Source organism: Equus caballus, chromosome 16 (assembly GCF_041296265.1).
Source record: "Equus caballus isolate H_3958 breed thoroughbred chromosome 16, TB-T2T, whole genome shotgun sequence".
Lineage (NCBI taxonomy): Eukaryota > Metazoa > Chordata > Mammalia > Perissodactyla > Equidae > Equus > Equus caballus.
Window position 1 is genome coordinate 77902284 of NC_091699.1, and position 12700 is coordinate 77914983.

The 12700-nt window shown below is 42.0% G+C and overlaps 1 protein-coding gene across 1 annotated transcript in view; it reads left to right on the top strand.

Annotated features, from left to right (window-relative positions):
- The window catches only part of COL6A5 (collagen type VI alpha 5 chain), a 130651-nt gene that overhangs the window by 41395 nt on the left and 76556 nt on the right, over nucleotides 1-12700 (top strand). Inside the window, exons 5-7 of the mRNA XM_014731857.3 lie at nucleotides 3490-4056; nucleotides 7274-7828; nucleotides 10176-10751. Of these exons, the coding sequence (XP_014587343.2) occupies nucleotides 3490-4056; nucleotides 7274-7828; nucleotides 10176-10751 (1698 nt within the window). The remainder of the gene's footprint in view (nucleotides 1-3489; nucleotides 4057-7273; nucleotides 7829-10175; nucleotides 10752-12700) is intronic.

The following is a 12700-nucleotide window of genomic DNA, read 5'->3' on the forward strand; positions in this document are numbered from 1 at the left end:
CTGATCTTTTTTATTTTTTCCCTCCCATCATTGTAGTGAAGGATATCCTAGTGAAGATGCTTTGTGAATCTGCTGTAGTTTTCCTCAGCTCTTTTCAAAGGTACACGCAAGAGAGGCTTGATGTCACTTTGAGTTTATCTAATTCTGAGGTATCTGCTGTGTTCACACATTTCCTCTGCAGAGAAAATGCTTCCAAACAATTGGAACTGGAATTTGGCAGCACTCACATGGAAAAGAATTGTAATCTTCCAATGTTATTAAAGGCTAATTTTAAACTCAGCCCAGTCAATTGAAGGTTTAAGGATGCATCCTGGGCCTGCCCCAGATTTCCTCTGGCACATGTACGTCACAAGCAGCAGCAAGAGACAAGTCCCCTGTTACCGCCTGAGTGATCCGTAGGGGAGTCCCTCAGAGTGGCAGCCACCTTGGTCTATACAAACTATTAAGACATAGGGGGGATGTATAATGTGGTCTCTCTCAAGGAGTTTGCAGTGATGTGACAAACAACTATTATTGTCGTTATAGAAATTCTAAATGGGAAGTTATGGAACCAAGGCTAGGGTAATGGCCATCCATAGGGATGGCTCTCTTCCATAAGGCTTCAGTGGGTGGCTTCTTATTCATTCAGTGGCTCTCAAATATTGGTGCCTGACTTAGGTTGGGTTCCTCAGAAGTAGTTACCAGACAAGGATTTATGTGAAATTGATATATTAGGAAATATACCCAGGAAAAACTGGAGATAGGTAGGGAAGTGAGGAAGTAGAACCAGGAAGAGAAGGGTGATAAGCAAAGTCCTGTGGAGGGTCAATTCCACAGGGCCATTCTAGAGACACTGTGGGTTAAACTTTAGGGTTGTCCCAGTCAGGGGGCAATGTACCTAGAGAATTTATATTCTAGCACACATGAGGGAATATAAATTTGCAGACACTTCTCACTCAAGCGCCAAGCAAAGAGGGTTCCAACAACCTGAGAGAAGCCCACCCACAAACAGACACCGGTGCTAACCGTTGGAGTGAAAGCACTGAGGGCCAATGTGCACAAAACTGCTAAAGGATTTGAGGGGATACAGGCAGAGCCCCAACAGCGGCTGCTGCAAACTTACCAGAGTTCCCTGGGGAGCTTGTAAATAACTCAGTGGGTCAAGCCCTACCCTAAAGCTAATGAATCAGTTTCTAAGGGTGGGGCGTGCACACTTGCATTTTAGTAAGCTCCCCAAAGAACTCATGCTAGCAATGTTTGAGAGCCACTACCTTAGTGAATTTGCCTTGGTCCAGAGTGTGGTGGCTAGCTCTGTAGTGTCAGAATGGTCAGATACAACCTAACCAATGGTCAAACCAATCTATATTGACTTAGTCACTGCTGTATCCACCACATCTAGCGCATAGTGGGTATTCGATTTTTTATCTTTGTAATGAGACCTATCCGTGCCCAGGGGCCTGGACATTCATGTCCTCTGAGAAGTACATTCTCTCCCTGTAGACATACCAAGTGAGAAGCTAAATTATAATCAAAAGACTGCCAGAAATTGTGGAATCAGAGCAAGGGGGTTAGTTTTATAATTGAAATGTCTAGTGGCATCCAATTAGGTAGATGATTCTATTTCAAAGTCAGATAAATAGATCTCTATCTATCTCTCTGTATCACTGTACAGGTGAGGCTTTGGGACACATTCTTCTTCAACACTGTCCAATAGAACATTTTATGATGATGGAAATGTTCTGTATTTACACTGCTTAATAGGATAGCCACTAGCCACATGGGGGCTGTTAATCACCTGAAATGTGACTAGTGCAACTGAAGAGCTGATTTTTAAATTGTATTTTATTTTAAGTTGTTTAAATTTACATTTTAATAGCAAGGTGTGATTAGTGGCTAGTGTGTTGAACAGCACAGCTCTACGTGAGGTTACATGGGCGTTGCCTGCTTACCCACTGCAACTCACATTTTTCTCTCCTTCGTGCTGACCACCACTATCTTCCTTCTGAAGAATATCTAATTCTTTTTCATTAATTATATAAATCAATTCATTCTTCTTATTGTCAAGTTTTGCTGGCCTGGGATCAACCCTATCTTTTGCAGATAACTCCTTATCTTTGCCCTGATATTTTATGTGTGGATTTCATAGTTTAATTTTCAGGGTGAAACTTATTTCAAGTATTTCTGATTTCTTAAGGACCAATTCCCCATAGCCCGAAGCAGTGTCAACAGCTATAAATTGCCAAAAAACTGTGAAGAGAAAAAATATTTCTGAAATGACTAGATTGTCTTTTATTATTTATTTATTTTGTAGATCCTTTCTATTTTATAGATCTTTTATTTTAAAGATCTTTTCACATACTCAACCAGATAATTGCATAAATACTCCAAATTTTAACAGTATATTCTTTCTCCTACCCAGTTTCAGTGAATGGCTAGGTAGAGTTATAAATAGGAAAGTTAGAACACTTAGGAGAGTTAGAATACTTTTTCATAGAATCTGCTCAACAAAGGGAAGAACATGGAGAGCTCTTTTGTTTAAAAACTTTTGCTGAAATCTTGTGATGTTCCAGGCCTACTGGGCAGAAGCAGAGAACTAGGCAAAGTCTCTGTACTCGTGGAGCTGACATTCTGTGGCAGGAAGCAAGCTGTGCTCATGAACACCTGAATAAGATAATTTCAGAAAGTAATGAGTATTATAAAGAAAACAGGCAGGGTGGTCTATTAGACAATGATTGATGTGCTTTAGCTGAAGGGGAAGAGAAGGTGTTTCTGAAGAGTAACGTTTGAGTTAGCACATCCATGATGAGATGAGACTGAGGAAGCCATGGGAATATTTATGGGGAAGAAGATTCCAGGAAGAGAGGAGGGAAAGTGCAAAAGCCCTGGGGCACATTCAAAGTACAGAAAGAAGCCCAGTGTGGTTGAAGCATGGTGAGCAAAATGAAGAATTGCTAGAAATGGGATCAGAGACAGAAGCAGGGGGAAACATCAGGTCTATTTATTTATTTTAAATTCTCAATGCAATGATAAATCATTTAAGCAGAAGAGTGATATGATCTGGTTCTACTTTTAAATATATTGTTCTAGTTGTTCTGGGAAGAAGAGGTTATTGGAGAAGTAAGAACAGAAGGTCATCTATCCCATCTCGTTTCTCAAGAAATGAAGGCAGAAACTGTCTAAAAAGGCAGGTGTCAATACTAGAAAAATGATTTAACTCAGAGCCTGGAGACTTGAGATTCTGCTCCTTACTCATTAATTTACTGGCTGTGTGAACTTAGACAAAACAGGCCTCCCTCTGTTTCAGTTTCCTCACAAGGTTGTGAATTTCCAAAGAGAAAATGGGCATGAACATACTCAGTGAAGGAGACAGGCTCTCTCTGCAAGCGTGAAGTGTCCTTTTTCTTTAGAACCTTCACAGCCTCATGTTTCTCTACAAACCCTCTTGCAAAATTTTCCCCAAATCCTCTATAATTAATGGAGAATGCACTTTCCACTTTCATTTTTTTGCAGGTTGTTTGGATACAAAAGAGGCTGATCTCTATTTCCTCATTGATGGCTCAACCAGCATCCAGAACGAACAGTTTGAGCAAATCAAGAGATTTATGTTAGAGGTGACAGAAGTGTTCAGCATTGGCCCAGGCAGAGTCCAAGTTGGAGTTGTGCAGTATTCACATGAGATCAGAGAGGAATTTTCTATCGGTGTCTATTCTAATGATGTGGGCTTAAGGAAGGCTGTTTTGAACATCAAGCAACTGACGGGTGATACTCACACCGGGGCAGCCCTGGCCTTCATGCTGCCAAAAATAAGGGAGGGAAGGAAGCAGAGGCCAAGCAAGGTTCCCTGTTACCTCATTGTGCTGACTGATGGGCAGTCCCAGGACCACCACCGCATCCTGGAAACTGCTAACAGGATAAGGGCTGAAGGGGTCACCATTCACGCAGTTGGCATTGGGGAGGCTGACAAAACGGAGCTGCAACAAATTGCTGGGAATGAAGAAAGAGTTCACTTTGGGCAGAACTTTGATTCTTTAAAAAGCATAAAAAGTGAAGTTGTTCACAGCATCTGCACTGAGAAAGGTAAGCAAAACTAAAAAGGCTTTTTTCTCCACACTTCTTTAGTTGCTTCAGGCAGACTAAAAGCCAGGCTGAGACGGGAGCGATGTGACCAGCTGTCTGGCTAACGTTTTGCTAACTTCCTTTACCACCTTGGAGAGATGCAGCCCCTCCCTTTAAACCCATTGCCAAGGTTGGAAAAATCCCTCTCCAGACAGCTGCCTGAGGCCACTGGGGAAGTCCTAAGTAGGAGGCCTGCTAAGAATGCTGTGGCCTTGACACAGCCCACTGCTGTGGAGTGTGAGAGGCTCTAGGTGTGAGTTGTGTGTGAGTGGGCATGCGCACGCACTAATTGAGGCAGGTGAGCACAGTGGAAACAAAATGGGCTCTGGCTTTAGGTAGATCAAGGTTCAACTCACTTTTCCACTTGAGCCTCAAACTTCCTCATCTATAAAATGATCACAGAATCCTACCTATAGGAGAGAATCCTTGTCGATTTAGCATAATAAACACCAACCATTATTCTCTATTATGAATGCATATCTAGTACATATGTAACCCTCCATTATTCTCTATTATGAATGCATATCTAGTACATATGTAACCCTCCATTATTCTCTATTATGAATGCATATCTAGTACATATGTAACCCTTGTTTATTTTTATTTTTAACAGAAACACGTTTGCATTTTTGTTCTGACTAAAAATTAAGTAACAAGAGTTTGGAAGAACAATTTGCAAATTCTGGTACCTGATTGTTATTTCTCTCATTAATAATAGCCACTTACTAATTGAAGGTAGTATGTGTCGATTGCTAGTATTAGCACGTGAAAATATTGTCTGCTGGGAGGCAAGTTAGCTTACTGGTTAAGAGAGAGGATGCTGGAGTCAAAGAGCAAAAGTTCAGACTCCAACTTTATCACTTATCCTTTGCGGACCTTGAATAGATTACTTACTGTCTACCTGCCTTGGTTCCCTTGTGTGTAGGCCTATTATGAATATTACAGGTGATAATGCATGTGGGGCACTTAGAAGCATGCTTGGCACATTGTAAGTGCTACATAAAAGTTAGCTTTTGCAGAGGTTGGCTAAGGTGTTCACTGATGAGGGAAGGAAAAGAATTCTGACTTATTTGAACTTACAAAAGAGAAAATGTGTTGGAATTTTCTCTACATCACTAAAATCAAAAGAAAAATAAACAAGCCAATAAGTAGCATTCTCAGCAAAATCCTAAATCCCAATTTTGTTCATTGTCCTCCCTGTGTGGACAGTAATAGAGCTGGGTCTTCAGGATGTCTTAGAAAGAGTACAAGAGGAAAACTTCCCCACTGTTTCCTGGAGTTGATGCCCAGGAAAGGGCGAGGGTTTCAGAAGGCATAAAGTAGATCCTATCTCAGGTCCTCTCCAGTGAGAAGGTCCTGGACCAAGCTGAGGAGGTGCAGTACAGGCAGTTGCAGATCAGAGGCCTGAACACCAGCACGCCTGAAGGAGGAGACAAGCAATGCACACGGAAATGAGCCATAAGATGGTGAACAGAGAGGGAGGAAAACTAAAGAGCCAAAGCTCAAGGGCCTAGAAAAACACTGGCTCGTCTCAGAGCAGATGCGGATGGAGTGAGAAAGAGTGCATTGGTTAGTTGGCTGGTTAAGGGCTCTCACAAGAAGACCCCAAAGTACACAACACAGAATATTCTTTCTCTCTTGTGTAATAGTCCAGAGTGAGCAGTCCAGGTCTAGTAGAGGCTGCTCCATGCTCAATACACAGCTGCCATTTCTAGGCCAAAAGTGAAGCTCCAGTTCTCATCACCTTGCGTTAGTGGAAAGGGAGAAAGGGCCAGGGGAGCCCACCATACTCAGCTGTCTTATTGTTAAGACCCGGAAGTGCCCAAATCACTCCTGCGCATATCTATTGGCTGAAACTTAGTCACAGGGCCACCTCCAGCTTCAAAGAAGCCTGGGAAATAGTCTTTACCTGGCCAGCCATCTGCCTAGCTGAAACTTTATTGACATAGAAGAATGGGAGAAAAGATATTAGAGGACAAGAAGTAGTCTGTCACAAACAGATACAAGGGGGCACTTCTTGTGGACACTAAACCACATGTAAAAGTCTACTCCGTTTACATGTGTTCCATGGCGGAAAGCCTGCCACACTTCACAGCCGTGGGGCTTTGCCAAGGCCACAGACATCTTCAGTGACCTCCTTATTTACAACTTTCATGACGGCCCCGGGGCAGCTTGGTTCTTAAATGGTGGTTTTAATCCTCCCTTGTGGGCCTTACACAAGTTATTGAAAAATGATTATCATTTTATCCTTCTATGGCTGATGCTAATTGTTTATTCTCAAATAGTATGGGATAGACTCTGTGAGTGTTGAGGGAGGGACTGGTAAGAGAATGACAGCACTAACAGATAAATAGACAAAAAGGATAAGACTGAGGAGATACATGTTAAAGAAAATCTATTTGCATATTTTGTATATATACATACGCATACATACGACATCTGTATTATGAATTAATAACAGTAGTTTTTTTCTATGGCTTACAGAAATCGATCTTCTTTGTGGATATGTATATACATATACATATAAACATATGCAAATATATGTCCATTTCCACTCAGTAGGGGATCTACAAATTTTATGTGTAAATAAAAGCACAGTCCATGTTGAATGGATATGTGTGTACTAATGTACTTGTTATCTCTAGTAAAAGCTTTTCACCCCAATTTTTAATACAGATTTATAGTATTTATCAAATCACTTTAAATTATTCCAGAAAATGATGCTATATAAAGATTATTTGGAATTTTGTGTTTCAAGAGTATACATAAAACCCTGGAATATCAGTCCTATGAGTACAGGGAATTGGTTAATTTTTTTCTGATTCCTTTTTTTTTTGATCACCACTGTGTCCTTAACACATAGCCTTATGCTTGGCCTTTCGTGCACCTCAAGAATTATGAATGAATGAATTGTGAATAAATGAATGATGATGCATGAATAAATACACGCTTTGGAAGTTGCATTCTTTCTGGATAATCTTCGATGGATTTCTGATTCAGAGTCCTAGTCAGCAGGTTCCTGCTAAAGAAGCAAATAAAATTTTCAAATGCAATAGCAGTTGCTTGAGTTAATTTTTGACGTTTTCTGATTAATGCATTTATTTCTGCTTTACTATTTCTGCATATTCTGAGAACAATGTCAACCTGGTTTATTTCTGGTCTTTTTGATAACGTGCAGGATGTGAAGACATGAAGGCTGACATCATGTTTCTGGTGGACAGTTCTGGCAGTATTGGACCTGAGAATTTTGGGAAAATGAAAACCTTCATGAAAAACCTGTTAGCTAAGATTCAAATTGGTCCTGACAAAACCCAAATTGGTGTCGTTCAGTTCAGTACTGATGCTAAGGAAGAGTTCCAGCTTAATAAATACTTTACACAGAAAGAAATTTCAGATGCCATAGACCGAATGTCTCTCATCAACCAAAACACTTATACTGGACATGCACTGGAGTTTGTAGATCAGTACTTCAGCCACCTCAAGGGGGCCCGTCCTGGGGTCAAAAAGTTTCTCATCCTCATCACGGATGGAGAAGCACGGGATGGTGTGAGGGACCCTGCTAGAGCTCTTCGGGAGAAAGAGGTGGTCATATTCTCTGTGGGAGTGTATGGTGCCAATAGGACTCAGCTAGAGGAGATCAGTGGGGATGGCAGCCTCGTCTTCCAAGTTGAGAAGTTCGATGATCTCAAGGCAATAGAAAGTAAACTCATCTTTCGTGTGTGTGCTCTCCATGGTAAGTGGCCCTGTTATTCTTCAGGACTCAAGGATGTGAACTGTTGATTTTATAGTGGGGTGAACAGTGGGTTGTACTCTGGGCTTGGCCTCTAACTGGACTTTGATGTTAAGGTTTGGTCTTATCTCTGTTGTATTAAAACACCCATTGACCTCCAGGCATATTCCAGATTAGCAATGTTGTCAGCTAGTCTGGCAACAAAATCGTCTGGTTTTGGTGACTTCAAATATATTCCGTGAAGTTCTCAGAATTTTACGTTAAACTTCCACCTCTTTAATACCTGCATACCTAGATTTTTCTAGAGCCAATTTTTAATCCCAAATGATTCCCCAGAATTGTTTTTTGGCTACCTATAACCATTGTTAAGTAGTAAATAATTAGAAATACAAATTCTTCTTCCCCTTAGGTAAATTAAATCCAGTATCCTAAGCACCCCCCCCAAAAAAAAACTCCTCTGTATTTTAAAGAGATATATATTGTATATATTTTCATTATTTCATATTATTCCTTAGCTTCTATCAGATAGGTATTTTACATTTGTGTGTCCGCATATCTATCCCTTTGGAAAATTTTAATTTGTTACTTTTTAAATGATTGCTTGGGGTCATCATTTTTATTTCACAAACTATAGTGCTTTTCAAATTGTATTGACCTGGGGCTGGCCCAGTGACACAGCAGTTAAGTGCGCATGTTCCACTTCGGCGGCCCGGGGTTCGCCGGTTCGGATCCTGGGCGTGGACATGGCGCTGCTTGACAAGCTGTGCTGTGGTAGGTGTCCCACATGTAAAGGAATGGAAGATGGGCATGGATGTTAGCTTAGGGCCAGCCTTCCTCAGCAAAAAGAGAGGAGGATTGGTGGCAGATGTTAACTCAGGGCTAATCTACCTCCAAAAAAAAAATTGTATTGAGCAGCCTTCAGTTTGAGCCCATCAATTTGAATGGCTTTTGAGTGAGAACTGGCTATAAAACTACATGTAAGACTAAAACTGCCTGTTCTTTTCAATCTATCACGTGCTGTTACCTGTGTTTTGGGTACAACTAAGAGAACAAACTAAAGTATTGGTAAGTTTGTTGTGTGTCATTCCCCTGGCCTCAGAGAGACCTCTTTTGGACTTTATTCTTCAGAATATGTGTGTGAAGTTTTCAGAAAGTTAACAAATAAAATATCTCAGTGTGAACTTTGAGTTTTAGGCAATGGTGCTAAGATTTTTCTCATTACAACTTAATAGGAGTTTTTTCTTCCTCCAAGAATGGCAGTGATTCCAACATTCTTGGTAATGCTGAGACTTTGTAAGAAAGGCTTACCTTACCTTGTCCACAGCCCCACCTTTGAAATTCGCAAGACTCTTCCTGGCATTTCTTCATTATGATACATGGAATGTTTATAGATTTCCTGTCTATAGCATAAGGTGAAATTCAGCTGCCTCATACATTAGATTGACTCATAAATATTTTTTGAGTCCTGACTAGTCACCACCTCTCAGTGGGTCATGGCCCCAGGTTCCTACAGATATAGCCTGGGCTCATCCACAGTGTCTGAGACTTGAAATTTTGAGACCTCATTGACAAAAATAAGGATTGGAGGTAAGATAGGCAAATGGAAGTTGGAGAAAATGAACCTTGGCAAGGGATGTACTTAAGGTACTAAGGGAAGGAAAAGAGGTGAGAGCCCACACTTTGGAGACCTAGCCAGAGTGGTCACTTGGCTTCTAACATGGAGGAGGGCTTGGGGCTAGGGATGAGGTGATAGGAGCCTTAGTTGTACCCCTACTTGGGGCCTTTCTGAGTTCTAATTCAGGAGGTCAGGGGAGGGAGCACAAATAAACGCAGATAGGTGTGGTACACATAGGAAAGTCTGCCTACCAGAAGTTGAGAAGACAGCTGGAGCCAGAGAAAGTAGGACAAAAAGCCCAGCTTAGACAATGAACCCCTAAACTCTTTAAAGCAGCAGGCCGGTTTGGCAAACATCGGTCATGTCTTACCATTATATTGACATTGAACTACCTTCTGACATTTCCTTTCCGTTGAAAGTCTGCTTAGCAAAAGACATTACACTTTCTAATGAGATTTAACAGAACAGGAGTGGTGTGGCATAAGAACCTTTTCTCCCAGAGTCATGTAGATATGGGTACAAATGTCCTTGGAATCATGCGCTGGGCAAGTTGTACTTTTCTGAGCCTCAGCTTCTCTCTCTGTGAAATGGCAGCAGCGCCCTCTAAGAACTCAGTGAGCTGCAGTGTCTGGCACATGGTAGGCTCATGGCAAATGTTAGTTTGCTCTCCTTCTCAGCTCTCTGTGTAGAATGTACTGCAGAAGGTTTGTGATACCTGCTTTCTTCTTCTTTCAGATTGTAAAAGGATTAACCTGTTAGACATCGTGTTTGTGCTGGACCATTCAGGCAGCATAAATTCACAACAGCAAGAAAGCATGATGAACCTAACTATCCATTTGGTGGAGAAAGCAAATGTTGGCAGAGGCCAAGTTCAGTTTGGAGCTCTCAAATATTCTAACGAACCTGAGGATCTTTTCTACCTTAATACGTTCTCAAAGGGAGCAGCAATCACTGAGAATCTGAGGAGGCGCAGGGACACCTATGGGGAGACCTACACAGCCAAGGCTCTAGAGCATGCAAACAGCCAGTTCACCGAGGAACATGGCAGCCGCATCAAGCAAAACGTGAAGCAGATGCTGATCGTCATCACTGATGGGGTATCCCACGACCGAGAGCAGCTCAGTGACACAGCACTGAAATTAAGAAACAAAGGCATTATCATCTATGCTGTGGGCGTGGGAGAGGCTGACCAATATGAACTGGAGGCTATAGCAGGGGATAAAAATAATACTAGGCATGTAGATAATTTTGACAAATTGAAAGATATTTACCAGTTTCTACAAGAGGGTATGTGTGCCAATGCACAAGAGGGTAAGTTGTGATTTTTTAAAAAATTTCTATGGGGGTAGCAATGAAAAGTTAGGCAAAGAATAAATTATGCATCTTGGCTTCTCGTTAGTGGGTGTCATGGGCTGAACATTTCTCTGCTCAGGCTACATGTTTTCTCATCTCTAAAAGAAACGTGTCAATTGAGAGAGATACTAAAGGTCCCCTCCCACCATGGCTTGCACGGAAGAGATTATACAAGAAGGTTGCAGAAGCATTCTTGCTGTCTTGCTACCCTATTTCCTTTTTCTTGGCAGAAAGGAACTCTTCTTAGGATCATATTCGCCTTGCCCCATTTCATAGCTACTTGTGGTGTTCCATTTGCTTAACGGTCTCAGTGCACCACTGGGCATCAGTTTCATGCCAAACTCAAGTGGAGATCATGGTATAAACAGATAGACTTTTGTCTTCAAAGATCCAGGGCCCTCTAAATGGGATTATAGGCAACCTGTGGGGCCATAGGAAGTCCAGGCCTTCCAATATGTTTTTCTGGATAAGGGCCACCAGTGCAGAGGGAAGGATATGGGAGTTGAATGTGGGGTAAAGGAGACTGGATGCTAAGAAAAGGGAGGAAAGGGGCCTAAGCTGATTCCATGAGATACCACTGGGGTAAGGTGGGCTGGAGGCATCACATCTGAGTGAGGGAAGGGCGAGACTTGCCACCTGCTCTGAAAGCAGCCAAGATTGACAAGTCATCTAGGGAGGGCTGCTGGAACCTCTTTGGAAGGTCTGAATCCTTGCCGTATATTGGCCCAGTCCTCCCAACCTGCAAATAAATCAGTCAATGAACTAACTTCCTTTCATCTTTCCTTCTTTGTTCTCTTGCTGATGACTGCCTTCTCTTCTTCCTTTCCTCCTTTCTTCCTTCTTCTCTACCAGTTTGAAACCTACTTTTGTAGTCAACACAAATCATGTTTCTAGGACTGACATTAACCCACTCCTACCTCTGTAAGCAGTCCAACCCCAAACAAAGCCTTCCTGCAAATCCCATGCAGATCAGCATTTGCTGTGCTGAGTGAAACTGTCTGACCACCATAGCTCTACCTTACGTAATCAAGCAATAAATTCATCTTCTTGTTTCAGATACTGAATAATGGTATTATCTTTAAGAAAAAATTAGAACTTTTCCCAAGGCTGCAGGACCGTCTCAATTCTTCTGCCTGTTCTGGCCTATCCCTTGACTCCTACCTTGAAACCTGTTCTCCCTCCCATCTGTCTTGCTACCTTCCAGTCCATTCTCAACACTGAATGATCTTTCTAATGCACACTGGACCATGTCACTGCTCTGCTTATGGTTTACAATTTCTAACTCCTGAGTTCAATCTAGCACCCGCCCATGTCTCCAACCTCATCTATTGCCCCTCCCCTCTTCACAGTCTCTCCTGCCATTCTGAAATTCCACCACATCTTTGCAGGCACCATTCTACCCACCACAAACATGCCCGCCCACCACTTCTCCTGGCTACATCCAGCTTGTCTGTCACATTTCAGCCTTTGTTTGCCATTTACCTTACCCAACACCTGATGGTATTGCCACTGTGTCCTCCAACCCCTGCACTTTCTATTTCTCCTGGTGGTAGCACCTAACACATATTTGCTGTTTCCTTATCTGTATCTGTCTCAAGACTATGAACTCCTTGGGCGAGTTTGGCCTCTTATTTATCATTGCGTCCCCACCAAATGTAGTACATTACTGGGACTACAGTCTTTTCCTAGGAATATGGGGGCTATTTTATTCTCATCTCTCATGCCTACAATTTGGAGGTAGATGCTGAGATGCAGTTTGGGATGCAAGATGTGTATTAGGGATCCACACCTGTGAAAGAAAGAGGCATAGCAGGATGGGCAGAAGAAGTCAAACAACGATGCGTGCTTGACAAAGCTTCAAACCTGGTAGAGAGCTCTGGAGAGGGCATTGCCTATCAGAGTTGTCC